The sequence below is a fragment of the Ursus arctos genome, unplaced genomic scaffold, assembly GCF_023065955.2.
Source record: "Ursus arctos isolate Adak ecotype North America unplaced genomic scaffold, UrsArc2.0 scaffold_1, whole genome shotgun sequence".
Lineage (NCBI taxonomy): Eukaryota > Metazoa > Chordata > Mammalia > Carnivora > Ursidae > Ursus > Ursus arctos.
The window spans coordinates 90,369,572-90,387,860 of record NW_026622763.1 but is presented as its reverse complement, the minus strand read 5'-3'; the positions used below and the strand labels follow the sequence as shown (position 1 = coordinate 90,387,860).

Here is an 18,289-nt window from a genome sequence, read left to right as displayed (position 1 = left end):
ATGTCAACTATTCTTTTGAGTGGTTGTATGATAAAAGGGAAGGGCATGGTAGTAAAGAGTGTAGCAAGATATGGAGAGCCTTTTTTAATTTTTTTTGTAAATATAGGAGCCATGAGAATGTTTCTAGAGGAGGAGGAGCAGAGGTTGAATATGGAGGGAATAGAAAGAAGAAAAAGATGGAAGAGAAAGAAGTTGCTAGAATAAGACCACTAAAGAAGGGAGAGGGATATAGGCCTAGGAGCCCAGGTGAATGATTTAGGCTCAATGAGGAGGTGAGATGTCTCCTTGTGAAGTAAGAATAAAGGATGAATACAGATACAGGTAAATATCTGTATCAAGCTGGAACCTCGAATTGAGAACCCAACTTTTACATTTCATCGTGGAAAGAGGAGATGACATCAAGGCCCATTCAGTCATTCATTTGGCATGAATTCCTAGTCTGTGTTAGTCTAGGCTCTGGAAAAATGGTGGTAAACAACAGAGGTAAAAACCCTTGCCTTCAAGGGGGAGATGGACAATAAACAAATAAGCAAATACATATATACTAGGTCAGATGGGTGGTAGGTGCCGCAGAGATAAAGTAGGAAAGCATCAGTGAGGGGTAGAGGGACCAGGGAAGCCTACCCTGGACAGAGAGGGGACATGCAGCTGGAACAGCAAGTGCAAAGGCCCTGAGGTTGGGGTGTGCCTGATGTGAGGATGTAGAGGGGCATGAAGTTGAGGAAGTGATGGGCCTGGGGGCCAGCTTGCAGGGGGCCTTGTAGGTGATTCTAAGAACTTTAGCTTCCACCCTGCATGCTGTGTGCACAGCAGTGACATCATCTGACTTGTTCCCAAAGGGTTGGTGTGGCCAGAATGGGAGGGAGACTGGTGAGGGGGCTGCTGCTATCGAGCAGAGTGGTGGCTGTGGAGATGGTGAGAAGTGCTTAGAATGTAGATAGTTGGGGAGGTGGAGCCATCAAGGCTAGACGTGGGATGTGAACAAGAAAAGTCAAGGACAGCTCTAGGGTTCCTGGCCTGAGCAACTGAAGGGTGGAGTTGCTCTTTACTGAGATGGGTAAGGATGTGGGAAGAGCGGACTTGGAGGGAATGTCCGAAGTGTGATTATGGCCATGATAGATTTGAGATGCCCTCGAAACCTCCAAAGGGAGAGGTTGGATCTTAGAAACGTGGGCATTCTGATACCAGTACGTGAGGTCACCAGTGTGTGATGTCATGCGAAGCGTGGCATGTGTGACAGCACCAAGGGGTGAGCACACATCCAGGAGAGGTCCCAGGGCTGAGTCCCAGAGCCTCCCACATTTGGCAGTCGGAGGCACGAAGGGGAAGTGGCCAAGAAGCTGGTGTGCATTAGCTCGTGAAGCAGAGATCTGGTGAAGGATCAGTGTTTCCCTGGGGGGGCCCTTGCGGGGTTGGGGAGTCAGCGAGGGTGGAGAGAAGGAGGGCATGGCAGGTCTTTATAGTGTATCCAGGTGGGCTCCTTTTAAGGGCTTTTGGGTGGTGCCCAGCAGCTTTGGGCCACAGTAGAAATGGAAGGGACTCCGGGGAAGTGGGTTACTAAAGTGGGGGTGAGGGAAGGATGAAGGGCAGGGGGATGCTAGCATGTTAGGGACTGTGGCCCTTGGGCTCAGGCTGGTAGGGTCACAGCTGGTTCCTGGAAGAGGCAGGTGACCTCGAGAGGAGGGAGGCCCTGGGATGGGGCCATGCTGACGGTGAGGGCAGATGACTTGTGGGGCAATAGGATTGCAATCTCCTGGGCCTGGGCTGGTACCTGCTTGCCCCATGCTGGGGTTAGAAAAGCGAGAGATGTGGCGTCCTGCGGGATGGCAAGAGGTCCACCTGCCCACTGGAGAAGCAAGACCCTGGATGCACACTCTCTTCTTGTCTGACACCCTCCCACCTCCCTCCAAGCCTATGGCCAGATCCCAGACTCAGAACACCAACTAATCTTGATTTTTCTCTTTGTTTTTGTTTTGTTTCGTCTTGTTTAATGCCTTGTCCCTTGTGTTCTCTGTGTGTCCTGTGTCCATCTGTCCCTTGTGCCGCGGGTGTGGTGCCTTCCTTGCCTGGTGTCATCCCCCCCCCCTTCCCTTCCTGCTTGCCTCCCTCCCTGCCGGCTCCCCGGGGTGTGGATGGGAAGCATACAATGCCAAGCTGCAGGGCATGGGGCACACCGGCTTCCGGCTGCCTCCTCTCCACCGGCTCCGATCTTCCTCCCTCTCCGGTTGGTTCCCCTCCTCCCCTCCCCCCTTATAAGTCTCTGGCCCTCACTGCAGCTCTCAGCTTCTCTTTCCCTCTTTTTCATGGACCACTTCTTCCAACCTTTGCCCGCTCTCGTCCTTGTTCATTTTTTCCATCCCCCTCACCTTTCTCTCCTCCCCCTTCTATCCTCTTCTTTCCATCTCTTCCCATTCTCTTTGCCCCCTCCTCCCTTCCTTACTGCCCCCCCACTTCTCCCTCCTCCCTCTCTCTAGACCCTCTCCCCCTCCTTTCTGCATGAGCGAGTGCTCCCACTTCTGCATGGACACAGGCCTGATGCTTTTGGCTTTGGCCTTACCTGCTAGAAACAGGGTGTGGGGTGACTAGATGAACTTTCAGGCTCCCGGTGGACACACAGGCCTTCACAGCGAGCATGCTCATGAGGGCGGGGATGGCCCAGCTCTCTGGCCCCCCTGGCCAGACCACCCAGGCTGCTGGGCCAGGGTTTCAGCAGGAGCCAGGCTGTGCTTTGCCTGGGCCACCAGGCTCACGACAAAGAGTGGCACCCTAGCACCCATTGCTCTGTCTACTCTTGAGTGCGGTACTCTCCGGGGACACGGCACCCCCTTTGACCTCATCCCATATCTCTGATCCTAGGATCCACGGCCAGGAGTCAGAAGTCCTAGCCGTGGTTCTGGCTCTGCCTGCGACCACCTCTATGACCCTGGGCAAGTCTCTTAATTACTCAGAGCTCAATTTCCTAACGTGAAAAAGGGAGAGATCATAGCCCTGCCATGTGTATTTTGCTTGGTGGCTTGACGTGACCCAGTATGGTGGACCCTTCATCAAGGGTCCCATTGCTCTCCTTGAGAATGATGCCCACTAATGTCTGCCCATAGGCTGTTAGTTCTGGGGAGGGAGTTGCCTCATCATTTTCCCTGCACCTCTGAGTCCAGAAGCCCAGGTTAGGGAGAAGGCTGTGCTCAGAATTGCCCCATGCCATAGCCTTGAGCAGTTCCGGGAAAAGGCATAGGGGGTAGTGGGGATTGTTGACTCCTAATGGCAGTATCTGGTGTTTGCACAGACCCTCCTCTTCCCCGTCCATGGAAAATGGAGAGATGGCTCTAGCAGAATGTCTCCTGTCCACCTCCTCTCCCCTCCCTTCACCCTTTCTCGGCCCAGTGGTGGGGAGTGCAGTGTTCAATTGGACCTGGGGGTTTGGGGCAGTTCTGGGGTGGTGGGCCTGTCCTGAAGGGAGCTGGCATGGCTTGCCCTGGGGCTGCTAGTGTGATCGCCGTGTGGCTTTCTGGTGCCCTGGCCCAGCAGGTGGCCTCCCGGAGACCCTGGCTTTCGGAGCCCGAGGCATGCTGTCGGACACCCAGCCCTGTCGCCTAGAGCTGAGGAATCCAGGCTTTTGAAAATCGGAAGGCAGGAAAGAAGAGCTGGGTCTGTGGGGGTGGACACGGTCAGTCTGGGGGGTGTAGAGGAAGCGTGTGATGAAGCCTGACACGGGGGCATTTGTCTATGGGACTCGGGCGGTGGGCGCCCGTGCTCTGCCAAAGGGGGTGTATTGATGTGTGCTAGGGTTGCAGTCCCCACAAGTCAGTGTGTGTGTGTGTGTGTGTGTGTGTGTGTGTGTGTTAGACGAAGGGGATTCTTTGCCTCAGGTCCAGCCCACTTCAGGGGAGCCTTGGAGCCAGCGGTTCCCCCAAACACAACACCATTGTGGGGAGTGGAGTGAGGACCCCCAGGAAGTGGGGCTGTTTGGCACCCTGCTCTTCAGATCTGGTGGCGTGTGTGGAGGCCCCAGGCTGAGGTGGCTGTCATCCCCCTGGTGGCGGGGAAGGCCCAGCACCTGCAATGTGTGAGCACCCTTCACAGGACACAGAGGGCTTTTTTTTTCTTTTTAAATATTTTATTTATTTATTTGACAGAGAGAGGGGCAGGAGAGAGGGAACACAAGCAGGGGGAGTGGGAGTGAGAGAAGCAGGCTTCCTGCTGAGCAGGGAGCCTGACGCGGGGCTCGATCCCAGAACCCCAGAACGGTGGGATCATCACCTGAGCCAAAGGCAGATGCTTAACGACTAGGCCACCCAGGCGCCCGGGACACAAAGGGCTTCTGAATGTTATTATTCTAAAGACCACTTCCTTGCCATGAGGGCATCCTACTCCCCACGCTCCTGGGGCTAGAAGACATTCCAGAGTCCCTCAGCCCTGTTCTTTCCACCTTTCTTTACGAGCTTCCTCCAGCCCCATGGTCTCCTGCTGGGGTAGAGGTTCTGAGGGCCACTCTGACCCACCACCATTCCTGCGGGTGAAGGCTGTGTGTGTGTGTGTGTGTGTGTGCACGCACACGCATGTGTCCATGTATGTGTGTGTGCACGTGCATGTGTCCGTGCATGTGTGTGTGTGCACACACGCATGTGTCCATGTACGTGTGTGTGTGTGTGCGCGCGTGCATGTAGGGAGTGGAGCATACAGACACAGGGGCCTCGACAGAGACAGGGAATGGGGCCAAGAGACTGAGAAAGTCCTGGGGTTGAGGGTGGTGGTGGTGGGGAGGTGGGTGGCGGGGAGTAAGCCTATTTTTACGATCGGTCAGTCTCTGGCACTCGAGGGAGGGGTGTTCTTTCTCTGACAGTGGCTGTTAGCTTGTGTCCAGCCGTCCCAGCTTGGCCGAGGAACAATAGGGCTCTCTTCCCTCCCCTGGCCGTGCCCTGTCTCCCCTCCCATAGAGAAGGACAAGAGAGAGGGAACATGGCTCTCCAGCACTCCGGGCATATCTGGGCCTGCCAAAGGGGACAACAGTGAGATACTGTGTTCAAAGAATGTGAGAGGCTCTGACCGGCTACTGGTGCTGTGGGGCATGCTGCAGGGGGAGAGGCCGTCTCCGTGCGAGTGGAATGTGGGGTCTTCCCCTTCTGCAGCGCCTCGCTCTTTGGGGGTCATCCTGTCCATCCCCCTGTCTCAGGAGGTGTGATGGTTCTCAGATGGCTGACTGTGTCAGGGTCTCGCATCCTCTGCTGCTGGGAAGCCCCTCTTGAGTTGTCCCTTCTCTGGGTGGCTGCAGACTTCTGCAGCACCTGAACACAGAGGGTGCTTCTGGTCACACTGGGGAGCATTTTCTCTGTCCCTCGGGGAGATTTAGGGCCTCAAATTGAAACAGACCCACCTTTCAAGGGCAGACATCAGATCCCCAACCAGGGAAACTGGCCACCCCTTGCAAAGGCACAGGAATCTGCCAGAAAGAGGCTGCTGGGCTGGGTGAGCCGGAACTGAAGCCAGCCCTAATGCATTTCTTTTAACCTTGGGGCTGAACTTAGTTCCAAACCCCAAGAGTCTTTCCCAAATGGGCCTCCTTTGTCACAATTATTATTAGAAAATCAATGGCTATGTCTGTTTCTTTCTAATGTTTTTGCCAGGAATGAAATGCGTGGCAGGTCTGGACCGGGCTGCCCAGGCCTGGGGAGTACGGGGCTCAGTGGAGGTGGGAGAAGCGGGGCGAAGGCAGGAAGCACCCACAGGCGCTGTGTGGTGCTTGGGGCAGCTGCCTCTCTGATGGCTGGGAGCTTGGGGTGGCCGCAGCCTGGGGTCCGGGGTGTTGCTCAGCCCTGGGAGAGCCTGCCTGCGTCTTTAATCTGGGTTGGTGGTCGTAACAGACCGTTGTTAGGACTATGTGAGCTCCATTTTTCTATTCGGAAAATAAGGGCACTCTAAGAGGAGGGCTTATTTGCTTTAAGTCAAGCAGTTTGTGAGTCTGGTTCTCTGTCCCCATTCGGGGCTCTTTTCTCTTGGTGGACATAACAGGCAGGCTGCCTCTGAGTCATAGAGAGCCCAAAGTGCAGGCTCGAGACCCCACCCCACCCGGGTCCCTCTGCCTCTGTAAATGCTACGCCAGTCCTGCTGCTATCCGGATGGGGCCCCCGGGTATGCGATCGGATGAGTGCATGTCTTGGAGTGACTGTGTGTGTGTGTGTGTGTGTGTGTGTGTGTGTGTGAGAGTGTGCGTCCGTCCCTAACTTGGCATTGACAGCCTGCTGTCCATGACAAGTAGGAAGGCTTCCCAGCACGTGATTTTCATGGTGGCCTTAGTGGCTGTGCCAGGCCAGAGCGGGGGGCGCATGGACCCCACTGTGGGGGCAGGTGATCAGTCTGGAGGAGAGTGATGCCTGCCCGGCTGCAGTGGCACATCCCGAAGGGCCGGTGGTGTGCACGCGTGCATGTGTCTGTGTGTGCCGTGTGCCGTGTGCCGTGGGACGGTGTTCCAGACGTGTCTGCATGATGCTGGGGCGGCCAGGGTCCCACGTGCCTCGTGGTATGGCCCAGCACGTCCCCTCCCCTAACCTGCTCTTCCCCGGGGTGTGGTGAAGGCAGAGCTGAAAACGTCCTCGCACGAGATAATGAAGTCAAGAAGCCTGTCCTCAGGCTGGGTCTTGGCCTCTGGGACGTGGGGACTAAGTTTTCTAGGATTCTGGAGCCAGCTCAATGAGGCAATGGGTTCCATGCCTCAGCCCAGCTGTGGGAAGACAGAGTGGGAAGGAAGGAGGGCGAGGCTAACAGCATACTTTGGCCTGTGGAACGGAAGGGAGATACAGAAGAGCAGATGGAGCACATGACTTCAGGCCCTTTGCCTGCTATTCGACGGGGGGTGGGGGGAGTGGGAGCTGGACCATCTTCGGGGCGAGACAAGGGGTGGGGAGATGAGGGGCCAGCATAAGGGCAGTTGGTAAGTGTTTTCAGAGGTGCATGGGAGGAAGGTTGGGGAACCCCAGAGAAGGCCAGCAATACTCTAGGGGCCAGCTGGGGCTGGGGACTTCATGACAAGACTTAGTCATTTCTTTTTTTCTTCTCGTGAGTACCATTTGCAAGATGATGCATTATTTGCTCTTTCCAAAGTTCTTCCCCACGGGCCTGATGTTGCTTGTTGGTTGATGCGGTCACCTTGGAGACTGTCTCTCCTCTTTCCACCTTCCCTCATTTGCCTGGAAGCTCTGGCCCTCTGCCTCCAGGGTTTGAAAGAAGTTGACATCTGTTTCTCGTATCAGCCCTTTGTGCTTTGGGCCCCAACCCTGTGCAGGGCAGAGATTCCTGGAGAAGACCAGCCCCACCCCAGCAGATCCCCCACCCTGCAGAGAAAGCCTGGGGTGTGGGCAGAGGGAGGCAGTGGGGAGTCCAGAGGGGAGACAGGCCCAGCTCCAGCGTGGCCCCTAGCTGAGATGTACCGCCTTCTCTGGGGGAACTGGGCCTGATCGATCTTTCTCGCCTAATATGCTCACTGCCCTCTACGTCCTGCATTCCTCCCAGGAGTGCAGGCTCGGGAGAAGCAGCCTGCCGAGCCCCCAGCCCCTCTCCGGAGGCGGGCAGCCAGCGATGGACAGTATGAGAACCAGTCTCCAGAACCCGCGTCCCCCCGTAGCCCTGGGGTTCGTTCCCCTGTCCAGTGCGTCTCCCCTGAGCTGGCTCTCACCATCGCCCTCAATCCTGGAGGGCGGCCCAAAGAGGTGAGTCCTTGGGCTTCATCCTGGGGCCAAAGAGAGTAGCGGAGTCAGATCATCACCTGCGTGGCCCTGCCCTATCAGGAAACTCAGTCCTCAGTATCTCTTCGCTGGCACGTGGAATCTGGCATTTCCCTCACTAAATACTTTTTACGCTCCCACTTCTTAGATTAACACTGAGATTGAAGTTCCCTCTTTGATTCCTAAAGAGCGCTGCTTAGTAGGGTGGTAAGTGTCCTGGGTATGACACAGACGACCACAGTCTCTAAACTGCAAGCCAAATCATATAGACTGACAAGAGCGGTTTAGAATTCCTTCTAGGTACAGGGTTTTCTCGGGAGATCTCATCTCAGTGCCGGAATGTTTGCGTTTTGGAGACGTGTCTGTGGTTGGAGGCGGTAGAGCTTAGACTGCCACAAGCATAACAGCCCCCAGGGAGTTTGTTAAAAATGTAGATCCCAAGTCCACCTCCGGAGATCCCGGCATAGTAGATATGGGCCAGGGCCCGGGACCATACATTTTAAATGTACAGCCCAGAAGATTTTTTTTTTTTTTAAGATTTTATTTATTTATTTGACGGAGATAGAGACAGCCAGCGAGAGAGGGAACACAAGCAGGGGGAGTGGGAGAGGAAGAAGCAGGCTCACAGCAGAGGAGCCTGATGTGGGGCTCGATCCCATAACGCTGGGATCACGCCCTGAGCCGAAGGCAGACGCTCAACCGCTGTGCCACCCAGGCGCCCCAGCCCGGAAGATTCTGATATGAGTGGCTCATGTCCGATAAAATCCATTATTCTGGGTAGAAATGGCTTTTGGACATCCCTTTCTCTCCTGCCATTGGGCAGGACCTGAGTCCCCCATCCCCAGCCCCTTCTCTTTGGCCCTGTTGGGGAATATTTCTAAGGCAAGTGCTCCTGATTTCCACCCAGGCAGGACCATGGCTTTGCAAATAGCTGCTTTTCATTCTCTCAGTGACAAAGGGGTGGGTGGGGCCGTGAATGGCCAGGATCTCCCTTTGTGTCCTGGAGGTGGAGGGGTGGGTGGTGGGACTGGCAAGGGGACCTGGGGGCTGGTTACCTGGGAAACCCCTGCTCTTCAGGGTCATGGCCACCAGTGGGCATCCCCCCACCTCCCCTCTTCTTCTCCTGCAGCCCCATCTGCACAGCTACAAGGAGGCCTTTGAGGAGATGGAGGGAACTTCCCCGACCAGCCCACCGCCCAGTGGGGGTAAGAGCGCCTCACTAAGCCTGTCTTCCCTGAGCCCCCTCTAGCCGCTGTCTCAGCCTGGCCTGAGTAAGCACCCCAGGTTCGGGGGGAGGTGCTGGCAGAGTTGGGCAGGGCCAGGATCTGTCACTCCTGGTCCTGATGGCTCATTTCACTTCACCATCCCTGCCGGACTCCCCTTCCTTCCATTGTCCACATGCACATATGTGGGGGTACAGCAGCCACAGGCTTGGGGTCCTACTGACCTTCTGTGGGGTCCCTGGCCTCCCAAAGTCTGCAATTTTCCTAGTCGTTGAGCGTTTTTATATCTTGTGTGCAAAACACCACCACCCCCATCCTAAAGTGACTCTCTGTGACCTGCTGATGAATCTCTGAGATACCCCTTGACCTTCTTGCTCCTGATCCCCATTTCCGTCTGCATCCAGGCACCTCTTCTGTCTTAGGCAGCCTACTAAGTTTCCATCAGGGAAAGAAAGGCCCAGAACACTCAGCCTGTCACAGCCCCCATCTTGTCCATCCTTGGTCACTAGGCAGGAACATTTAGTCTCTAGCCCCTGGTGCGCTCAGTGGAGAGGCAAAGCCTCTGAAGGACAGACGCATTTCCACGAGAAGAGAAGACCCGGATGAGTGCAGGGGTGGGGTAGTGTACTTTTTTATGGTAGAAGAGACAGGGGGAGCTGGAGAAGGGTGACTGTGGGACAGCAGTGATAGAACACTACTGAGAAGGACTCAGGGTCCCAGTGGCAGGCCTGGGGCAGCCGAGGAGGAGAGAGATCAGGGAGGGGAGGAGGGTGAGGACCAGAGACCAGAACTGGCGGTATGTTCTCCTGGGGGCTGGCTGTCGTGAGGGAAGAATGTGGCCCCGGAGCCCCTCCCTGTCCCAGCAGAACTTGTGTGGGCAGTCGTCTGGGGCATGTGGGAGGCCAAAGCCGGGAGTGGAAGCCATGCCTCTCCCCAGGGCAGTGTGGCCCAGTGGAAATCCAGCCCAAGCCCTGTTGGTGATGGAGCATTTTAAATGTACAGCCTGAAAAACATCATAGGAAACTGGAGAAGTGAATTGTTATATTTATTATTTAACCCCAAATGTCTAAAATATTGTCATTTCAATAGGTAGATTAAGATAAAAATATTGAGATCTTATAATCTTTTATTTTAAAAAATTTTATTTAGATTCAGTTAGCCAACATAGAGTACATCATGAGTTTCAGATGTAGTGTTCCATAATTCATCATTTGCGTGTAACACCCAGTGCTCAATCTTTTTTGAAAACTGTGAAAAGAGGCTGGTGAAATTACTTTTAGTAGGTTTTATTGAATTCAAACGATCTATAATATAGTTTCAACATGGAATCAATATAAAGAGATACGTCGCATTCTGGTTTCATAACACTTGTTTGGAAACCAGTGTGTGTGTTGCTCCGAAAGCACCTCTCAGTTCCGATCGGCCGCACCCACAGCAGGTGCTCTCATGGCCACACCCACAGCAGGTGCTCTCATGGCTGCCATATTGGACAGTGCAAGCCCAGGGCAGTCTGCTGAAGAGACAATTCCGTGGCTTTTTATATTTTTATATTTTTTAAAGATTTTATTTATTTATTTGACAGAGAGAGCATAAGCAGGGGGAGTGACAGAGGGAGAGGGAGAAGCAAGGTCCTGCTGAGCAGAGAGCCCGACATGGGGCCAGGTCCCAGAACCCTGAGATCATGACCTGAGCTGAAGGCAGATGCTTAACCAACTGAGTCACCCAGGCGCCCCCTCCATAGCCTTTTGTGACTCCCTGGAATCGCTCTCCCTCCTGAGGGTGGCCTTGACCCTTCACCTTCACACCTGCTCTGATTCGCTGTTGGTCCAGTGAGCCAGGATCTTGGCCATCACCCCGCGTGGGATGGAAGCCATCTGGGCTGAGCTAGGGTTAGATTTTGCCATATGTGTCTGTTCCCATTCTTCTCTCCCTGCCCTTGCCAACCCTGCTGCCCCGGTGGGGAGAATAAGTCAAAGGTTTCATCAATGTACAGCGTTGGGAGAGAGGACAGAGGTGGAGAAATGCAAGGCCTTCCTCTCTCGGGAAGCAAAAGCCTTGCCCGGCTTCAGGGCCACCCACTCGTCTGCCTCAGCAGAAGAGCCAGATGCCTGGAGACTGGGGCACGAGTGACTAGGGAGCTGGAGGTGCTGAAGGTGGAACCAAGAGAAAGCTCCCACTGTCTCTGGTCCTCTTCACCTCGTCTCAGTGGTCCACCTGTGCCTCTGCTGTGCCGCCTAGACCATGCACGCCCGTGGGCTGGAGATGCTTCTCGGGCATTCTGAGGCTGGGCTCATTCCTCCATAGTTAATTACATTCAAATTTGTTCATTTGACAAACATGAATAAGTGCTCGGTAAGGGTCTACTGCAAGACACCATTTTCAGTAATGGGCAGGGCGGCTGGAGGGGCAGAAACCGAAATCTGCGTGTGTGTGTGTGTGTGTGTGTGTGTGTATCTGCTGTATCTGTCCACTGGGCCTCTGAGGACGGTGTGAGGATGGAGTCTGCCCCCTTTCACACCCCTGTGATTTCTCACCATTGCTGCGTGTGCCATGCATACAGACACGCTATGCACGATGCTTGCATTGAGAGCTTGTAGCTTTGTTTCCTGTAGGCCTCTCTGTCTTTTGGGGAAAGGAGGAGGGGTCTGGGCGGTCCTGGAGCTGCTGTGTGGGTGCAGGCACTCGAGGGCCACACACCCTGGGTGTGTGGCAGGCAGGCGGCTTGGGCTCTGGCTGACCTGTGTGGCTGCCTGTCCTCGGGGCCCGTGGCCTCTGCACGCTCCCGATAGCCACCATAGGAGACACACAGCTCATTTCTCGCTTCTTCTCAGAGGTGTGTTAGGGGATGCAGCAGCTGCCCCCGAGAAATCTTGTGACTGCGCATACTAGCCGCCCTGCAGTTCAGCTCGGAGTCCGGCCATGTCCTTGGCTGAGGGGAAAGAGCCAGACAGCCCTTTCTGACCTTGTGTGTTACGCGCCACCGCTAACCCGGCCGGGCAGCTTGGAAGGGCCCTGGGGTCTGCGCAGGGAGCTGGTGTTCCGGCCAAGGGTTGTGGAGGCGGAGCTCTCCCCTCTTCCAGAACACCGAGATTTGGGGGGTACAGAGAGCCCCCAAGGAGAAATTCTCTCATCCTGGGGTTTACAAGTGACATGGCTGGCTGGGGGTCAAAGACCTCCAGCCGAGGGCTGCCCTGGGATCTCAGGGTCGGCACGGCTCCGCCCATGATCCCTCCCTCCCTCTGTCCTTTTCAGGAGGTGCCATCTTGATATCTCATTTCCTTTTGCTCTCCAAGTCCACCCAAGCGCACAGTGTGGAAAGACTGTGTGTGTGTTGGGGGAGCGAGGGGTGAAGGAAGAGAGACAGTAGTGTGGAGGAAGTCAGAGGTACTCAAAGAAAGCTGCGTGTATGTTGTAAGCCATGGCGAGGCACGGGGACTGCGGCGATGCCACTAAGGGCCCCAGCACAGAAGTTATTTACTCGAGGCTGAGGGCCAGGGCCGGGTTGAGGGGCAGAGCCATTCCCTGACTTTTTCACTCTACCCTTTGAGCTGTGCAGAAATATGGAGACAGGATGGGCAGTGGGAGCAAGGCAGTCACCTCTGGTGCTGGGGCCGCCTCCCCTGTATGGCCTCCTGTTGCCCACCCCTCACCAGCATGTCCTTACTTAGGGGTGTCCCCGCTTCTGCCTCTTTTCCTTTCCCCACACTTCCCTCACCCTGAGGCTCACTCCTGTTTCCTTTCTTCTCCTTGGCACAGTGCGCTCCCCTCCAGGTCTGGCCAAGACACCCCTGTCTGCTCTCGGCCTGAAACCCCACAACCCAGCGGACATCCTGTTGCACCCTACAGGTGGTGAGTGACTTGAGCTGGAAGGGAGGTGGTGGGGGAGGCCAGAGGGAGGAGTAGGGGTTGGAGGACTCCTGTGGTCCTGGGCAGGGCCTCAGGATCTAATCAGAAAATGCCCAGAGATGATGGGTTCTCAGAACCCTTCTGGAAACGAGATGGCAGCCTGGCTTTGTGCCCACAGTGTGGTCAGGCCTGAGTGGGGGCTCTCTGTGCAGGGGTTGAGGGGGATGGGACCCTCTGCAGCCTCATGCCCATGGACAGGTGGGGTCAGTGCCACTCCCAGGGGCCTCTGACTTGGGGATTTGGAAGTTTGGCCTCAGTTTCCTTGGAGTTGGTTCGGTCTCTGCCAGAAGGCTGGCTCCACCATCCCACAGTGTTCAGGCACTTGTGTACACGCACACACATGCACACACAGATGTACACACGCCCCCAGTTCACACCTCCCACTTCCTTACCTCATCCCTCAGCTCCCCTCCTCCCTGTGGGGAAGGGGAGAGTGGAGGGCCCTGGGCCCTGAGTGGCTATTTTGAGCAGGCTGAGCCCAGAAGGTTGTTCCCTAGACTCTGGTTTTAGGGCTGGGCTGGAGCTCTTGGGCCAACTTTGCTTTTCTTCCTTAGTCCCCAGAAGAATGATCCAGCCAGGTAGGAGGGCAATGACATGCATGTGTGACCCACGCGGACACACGGCCGGCACGACCTCCCCTTCGGAGGTGTCTGCATGGCCAGGGACACTGAGTCACCGGCGAGCAGACGGGGCCTGGGGCTGCCTCTCACCAGCCAGCACACTTCTGCTTGAGATGCAAGCCCGGGGCGCAAGGGCTGCGAGGGGGGCGGCTTTGTCCCTGAGATCAAGGCCCTCCTTCAGCTGTGCGTCCTGAGCCCCCAGGGATGTGTCAGGACGGACCTTACCTCTTACCCCGGGCTCTTCTGCCCCGGCCTCACCCCTGCTTTCCTGCCTCCCTTGTCTCAGCAGAGTGTCTTTCAGGAAATAATCTCTGTTAATCGATCTCTCTCTTTCTCCTTTCTGCTCTTCCTCTCCTCCTCCTCACCCGCCTCTCTTTCCTACCTCTCCTTCCTCCTACCTCCTCTCATCTTCCCTCAGAGGAGGATGAGGGGAAGGTGGCGACCGAGCTTCCCAAAGGTAAGTGTGGCTTGGCTGTGTGCCTGCTTCCTGCTCTCTGGGTCTGGGAATGGCTGTTCACGGGGAGTTTGCTCGGGCTGGCTTGGGGGCAGCTCTCTTTCTGACAGGTCTCAGATGACCGGGCACAGAGCCTTCTGGTCCCCACCCCCTGGTGACGAGCTGTCACCCTGGACTCCGCCTGAGTTCTGACAGGCGAGCTGGGCCCGGGTTCAGGCGTAGCCAGCTCCAGGCACCAGGACGGTGCGACCTGGTAACAGCCCCCCCGCGCCCCCGCCACCTCCTCCCCCAGCGGCACCCATGCTAGTTTGCCTGGGAGCAGCCAGCGCCCTCAGAGGGCAACGGGACACACATTCTTCCACTGCCTGGGGCGTCCCCCGTGTGCATAGCCCGGAGCGGGCTGTCTCAGCAGCCGAGAGCCGAGCATGGCCCTCTTGAAGCCCTTGCTTGGTTTCCTAACAACACAGATGGTAGGGGGTCTGGATGCCTCTGGGGATCGCAGAGCAGCGATAGGTCCACTCCCACACGAGGGCCTCGGGACACCAGTGCACACGGTTTTGACAGTTTCAGGGAGCGCGCATGTCTGTGGCTCAGCTTAAGCCTCGTACTCTGCGTTGTACGTGAAGCAGGGAAGGGGATGTAAGCAGAGAAGGGAAGGCAGAGAGGGGACGTAATCTCGTTGGAGGCCTTTAATGTATTAGGGACGGAATTCAAATGATGACTCAGAGCATCAGGTGAAATGAAGGTGATGTCGGGCTGGGCCGTCTGTGTGTGGCTCCGGGCATCGGTGTCCTCCTCTCCTTCACCAGGGGGCGTTGGATGAGGGGTGCGCTGAGATCGCTTCTAGCCCTGACATGTTGGGTGTCCTGACTTCCCACCTGGGCCCTGGTTCCATGTGGCCTGGTTGACTTAAAGGCTCGATCTCCTCTCCTCTCCTCTCCTCTCCTCTCCTCTCCTCTCCTCTCCTCTCCTCTCCTCTCCTCTCCTCTCCTCTCCTCTCCTCTCCTCTCTTTCCTTCCCTTCCCTTCCCTTCCCTTCCCTTCCCTTCCCTTCCCTCCCCTCCCCTCCCCTCCCCTCCCCTCCCCTCTCCTCTCCTCTCCTCTCCTCTCCTTCCCTCTCCTTCCTCTCCTCTCCTTTCCTCCCCTCTCCTTTCCTTTCCTTCCCTCCCTTTTCTTTCCTTCCTTCCTCCCTTCCTCCCTTTTTTCCTTCCTTTCAGATTTATTTGTTTATTGAGAGAGAGAGCTCGTGCACACATGCAAGCACACATATGAGCAGCCGAGGGGCCGAGGGAGAGAATCTTAAGCAGACTCCCTGCTGAGTGTGGAGCCCGCTGTGAGGCTCAGTCCCAGGACCCATAAGATCAGGACCTGAGCTGAAACCAAGAGTCGGATGCCCCACCGACGGAGCCATCCAGGCGCCCCCCGTCTGCTTTCTTAAGTCCATTTCCCACTCACCACCTTGATCCCCCCCCCCCCCAGAGTGGCCGTGGGCTGTCCCCCTCTGAATCTGCTGTCACCCAGGTGAGATGGCTGCGGCTTCCCATGGGCTTTGGCCACTTGGAGCAGTCAGAGTTTGGGCAGCAGCGCTAGGCTGCTGGGGGGTTGCAGATCGAGGTGGCCCTCAGCAACAGATCCCAGAGTGGAATGAGCCCCAGTGTGCTCTTGACTGCCCTCCTGCCATCCCTGGGAAGGGGCTTTCCCCCAGGCTGGCCGCCGGCTCCTGGCTCCTGACAGGGCAGTGAAGTCCAGAAAAGCTGGGGCCGGGAGCCCACCCACAAACACTTTCCAGTGGGAGGGTCTGAGGAGAGATTATCCCACAGGCTGACAGGCCCTGGGTGTCGTGTTTCCTGTGTTGGGGTGACAGTTCAGAGAAGCGAGTATCAACAGTTGTGAACTGAGACCTGCCCGTTTCGCTTCACGAATGACTCTCAGCCTTCAAGGCCCCGAGGCCTCCGGCCCTCTTCCCTATGTCCTGGAGCCACAGAGCTTGGAGGGGAAGGTTCTTGTGGATCTGCTGAGCAACACCCATCGTTTTCACAGATGTGGGGCTGAGGCCTGTGTTGTGGGGGTGAGGGTCTGGGGCTTCTGCCCAAGGCCACAGTGAGGAGGCAGCAGGACCCAGACTGGACTCACTGGTCTCCCATCTGCTAGTCCAGGGGCTATTTCAAAGCCCTCCTCCTGCTTCCAGGCGCCGTGCCCTGGGATTCCAGCGTGGGGGGTCGGAATTGCTGTCGCAGCCTGGGGAGGGGGGCGGAAGCAGGGCAGGGAGCAAGGCTGTGGGCAGCCCGTTCCATTTCTCCTGACTCATGTACCACCTCCCGGGTCAGACTAAAGCACATTCTTTGCTGACCCTCTGAAGCTCTGCTTGATTTCCCTGCTGAGACTTTGATGGGAAATTCAGAAGAAATGCCTGTGAGGAAAAATGATCAGAGGCAGAATTATCCAGACTTTAAGGTAATCTGCTGTGGTCAAGGCTTTTGCTAAATGCGTGTCGTGCACTCATTGTCTCATTCACTGATTCCTGTATTTAATAATTCATGTGCCTACCGTGTGCTGCGCACGTGCCGGGCTCCGGGAGTGTCATGAGCAGCAGTACTAGGATTCCTCGTCTCATGGAGCATATGCATGAGCCGGAGCCCGATTCCTTGGAATGATATATTCAGATAGTGCTCCAAAGGGAAGGGATATCGTTTGTGAGACCTTACAGCCAAGAACCTGACCTTGGCTGAAGAAGTAAGATGTGAGGGTGAGCGACATTAACTTGGCGAAACCGGCAGGTGAGAAGAGCATTCATGTAGAGGAAAAGCACATACAAAGGCCCTGGGGTCGGAGGAAACTGCATGGTTTCTTTCTAAGAACTGCAAAATCAGTGAGGCTGAGAGCAAGAGGGAGCTCGAGGCTGGAACAAGAGGGAATGTGGTACAGGTGAGGTTCAACAGGCAGGAGTGGGACCTTGTGGGACCCTTGTCACACCATCTTGTTTAACAATCACAGAAGCACCGAGAGGAAGGTGGTGGGAACCCCATTTTATGGATGAGGAGATGACTTTTAGGCAGTTAAATGACTTGTCTAGGTCCACCGAGCCAGTCAGGGGCATGGCTGAGAGCCAACGCCAGATCAGTGGAGGCTGCCCCTTTCCATGTGACTACACAGGCCACAGCCTCTAAACAGTGGGGCTGGGGACTGGGTACTCTTGTCCATGAAGGAAGGAGAGGAATAAAGCCTGCAGCAGTAAAGACCATGAGGTCAACATCAAGAATGTCTTCCCAGTGGTGAAATAGGGAAAGAAAACATAGAAGCTTCTTTCCCAGAGGAATGTAAACAGGGAACGTTCAGGTTAGGTTCTGTTTGTCCAGACGACTAGGTGGGACGGATTTGGCATAAAGGAAGACCAGACTAGAAATGGCCCTTCCGGGGGATTGTTCCTCCTCGGAGATCCTTGGTGGTGCGTGTACTGTGGCCTCTGGGACTCTAGGGCTGTACTGTGCAATGCCCATTTATTGAGTGCCTGTTCTCTGCCAGGTCCTGTGCTGGGCACTGAGGGTATACCCACTGTGGGGATAAGGTCAGATACCCTGGTGAGCACAGAGATACCAACAGATAACTCAGCGTTGGGGAGAAGTGCTGAGCGGGGGTTGGAACAGGGTGTTTACAGGAGTTCAGAACTCCTGTGTATGGCCCAACCTAAAAGGCTTGAAATTCCACCTTTGAGCTTCTGGACTGGAACATAGGCGTTTCTTTACTGCCTCCCTCTCCCCCACGCACATGTCTTCATTTTACTTGGGGTGGGCAGACCCCTTCTCTCCAAGCAAAAAGCGTTTCCTGGAGGCAGGAAATGCACTTCAGGGTGTGGGTGAAGAGCTGACAGTGCGCAGGGCCTGGTGGGGCCAAGTCACTCACACTTCCAGCTGCTCTCAGTCGCCAACAGCCACTTAGAATAAGTTTGAGCTCTGGAATGTTCTGTGTGAAGCACCCTCCCTGGCCCCACCTCTCCTACTCTTCCCAACTCCTTTGGGTGCAGCTGCTCCAGGACTGGACGAGGGGAGGAAAGTAGCAGGAGAGGGTCAAAGAGAAGGGTGGAGGGAGGCAGGAGCAGGTGTGGCTGGGGCAGAGGCCGGCAGCGGTGGGGCTGCTTAGAAACGCTGGTGTGGAAACAAGCAGGAAAACGTTAGAGGGAACTTTCCCATCTCTGTCACTTGATCCTGGCTGGGCAGGTGAGTATTCTCATTCCCCTTTTACAGATGAGGAAACTGAGTCCCACAAAGTTTCAGCAGCCTGTCCTAGGTCACCCCTCCAGGAATTGAAAGCAGGGGGATCCTACGAGTCGTATGTTGTCCTGTGGTGGGAAAGAGAGAAAAAGCCGAGGAATAGA

At 55.8% G+C, this 18,289-nt stretch overlaps 1 protein-coding gene across 21 annotated transcripts in view; it reads left to right on the top strand.

The window, feature by feature from the left end:
* Positions 1-18,289, top strand: part of TNS1 (tensin 1) — a 213,126-nt gene that overhangs the window by 174,410 nt on the left and 20,427 nt on the right. For 7 of the 21 annotated variants that reach the window (XM_057304703.1, XM_044381181.3, XM_044381180.3 and 4 more), the window contains 6 exons: positions 2,141-2,224; positions 7,504-7,700; positions 8,845-8,920; positions 12,695-12,787; positions 13,399-13,422; positions 13,883-13,921. In XM_057304703.1, the coding sequence (XP_057160686.1) occupies positions 2,141-2,224; positions 7,504-7,700; positions 8,845-8,920; positions 12,695-12,787; positions 13,399-13,422; positions 13,883-13,921 (513 nt within the window). The remainder of the gene's footprint in view (positions 1-2,140; positions 2,225-7,503; positions 7,701-8,844; positions 8,921-12,694; positions 12,788-13,398; positions 13,423-13,882; positions 13,922-18,289) is intronic. The other 14 variants (XM_044381182.3, XM_048214323.2, XM_026491980.4 and 11 more) reach the window with 9 other exon arrangements.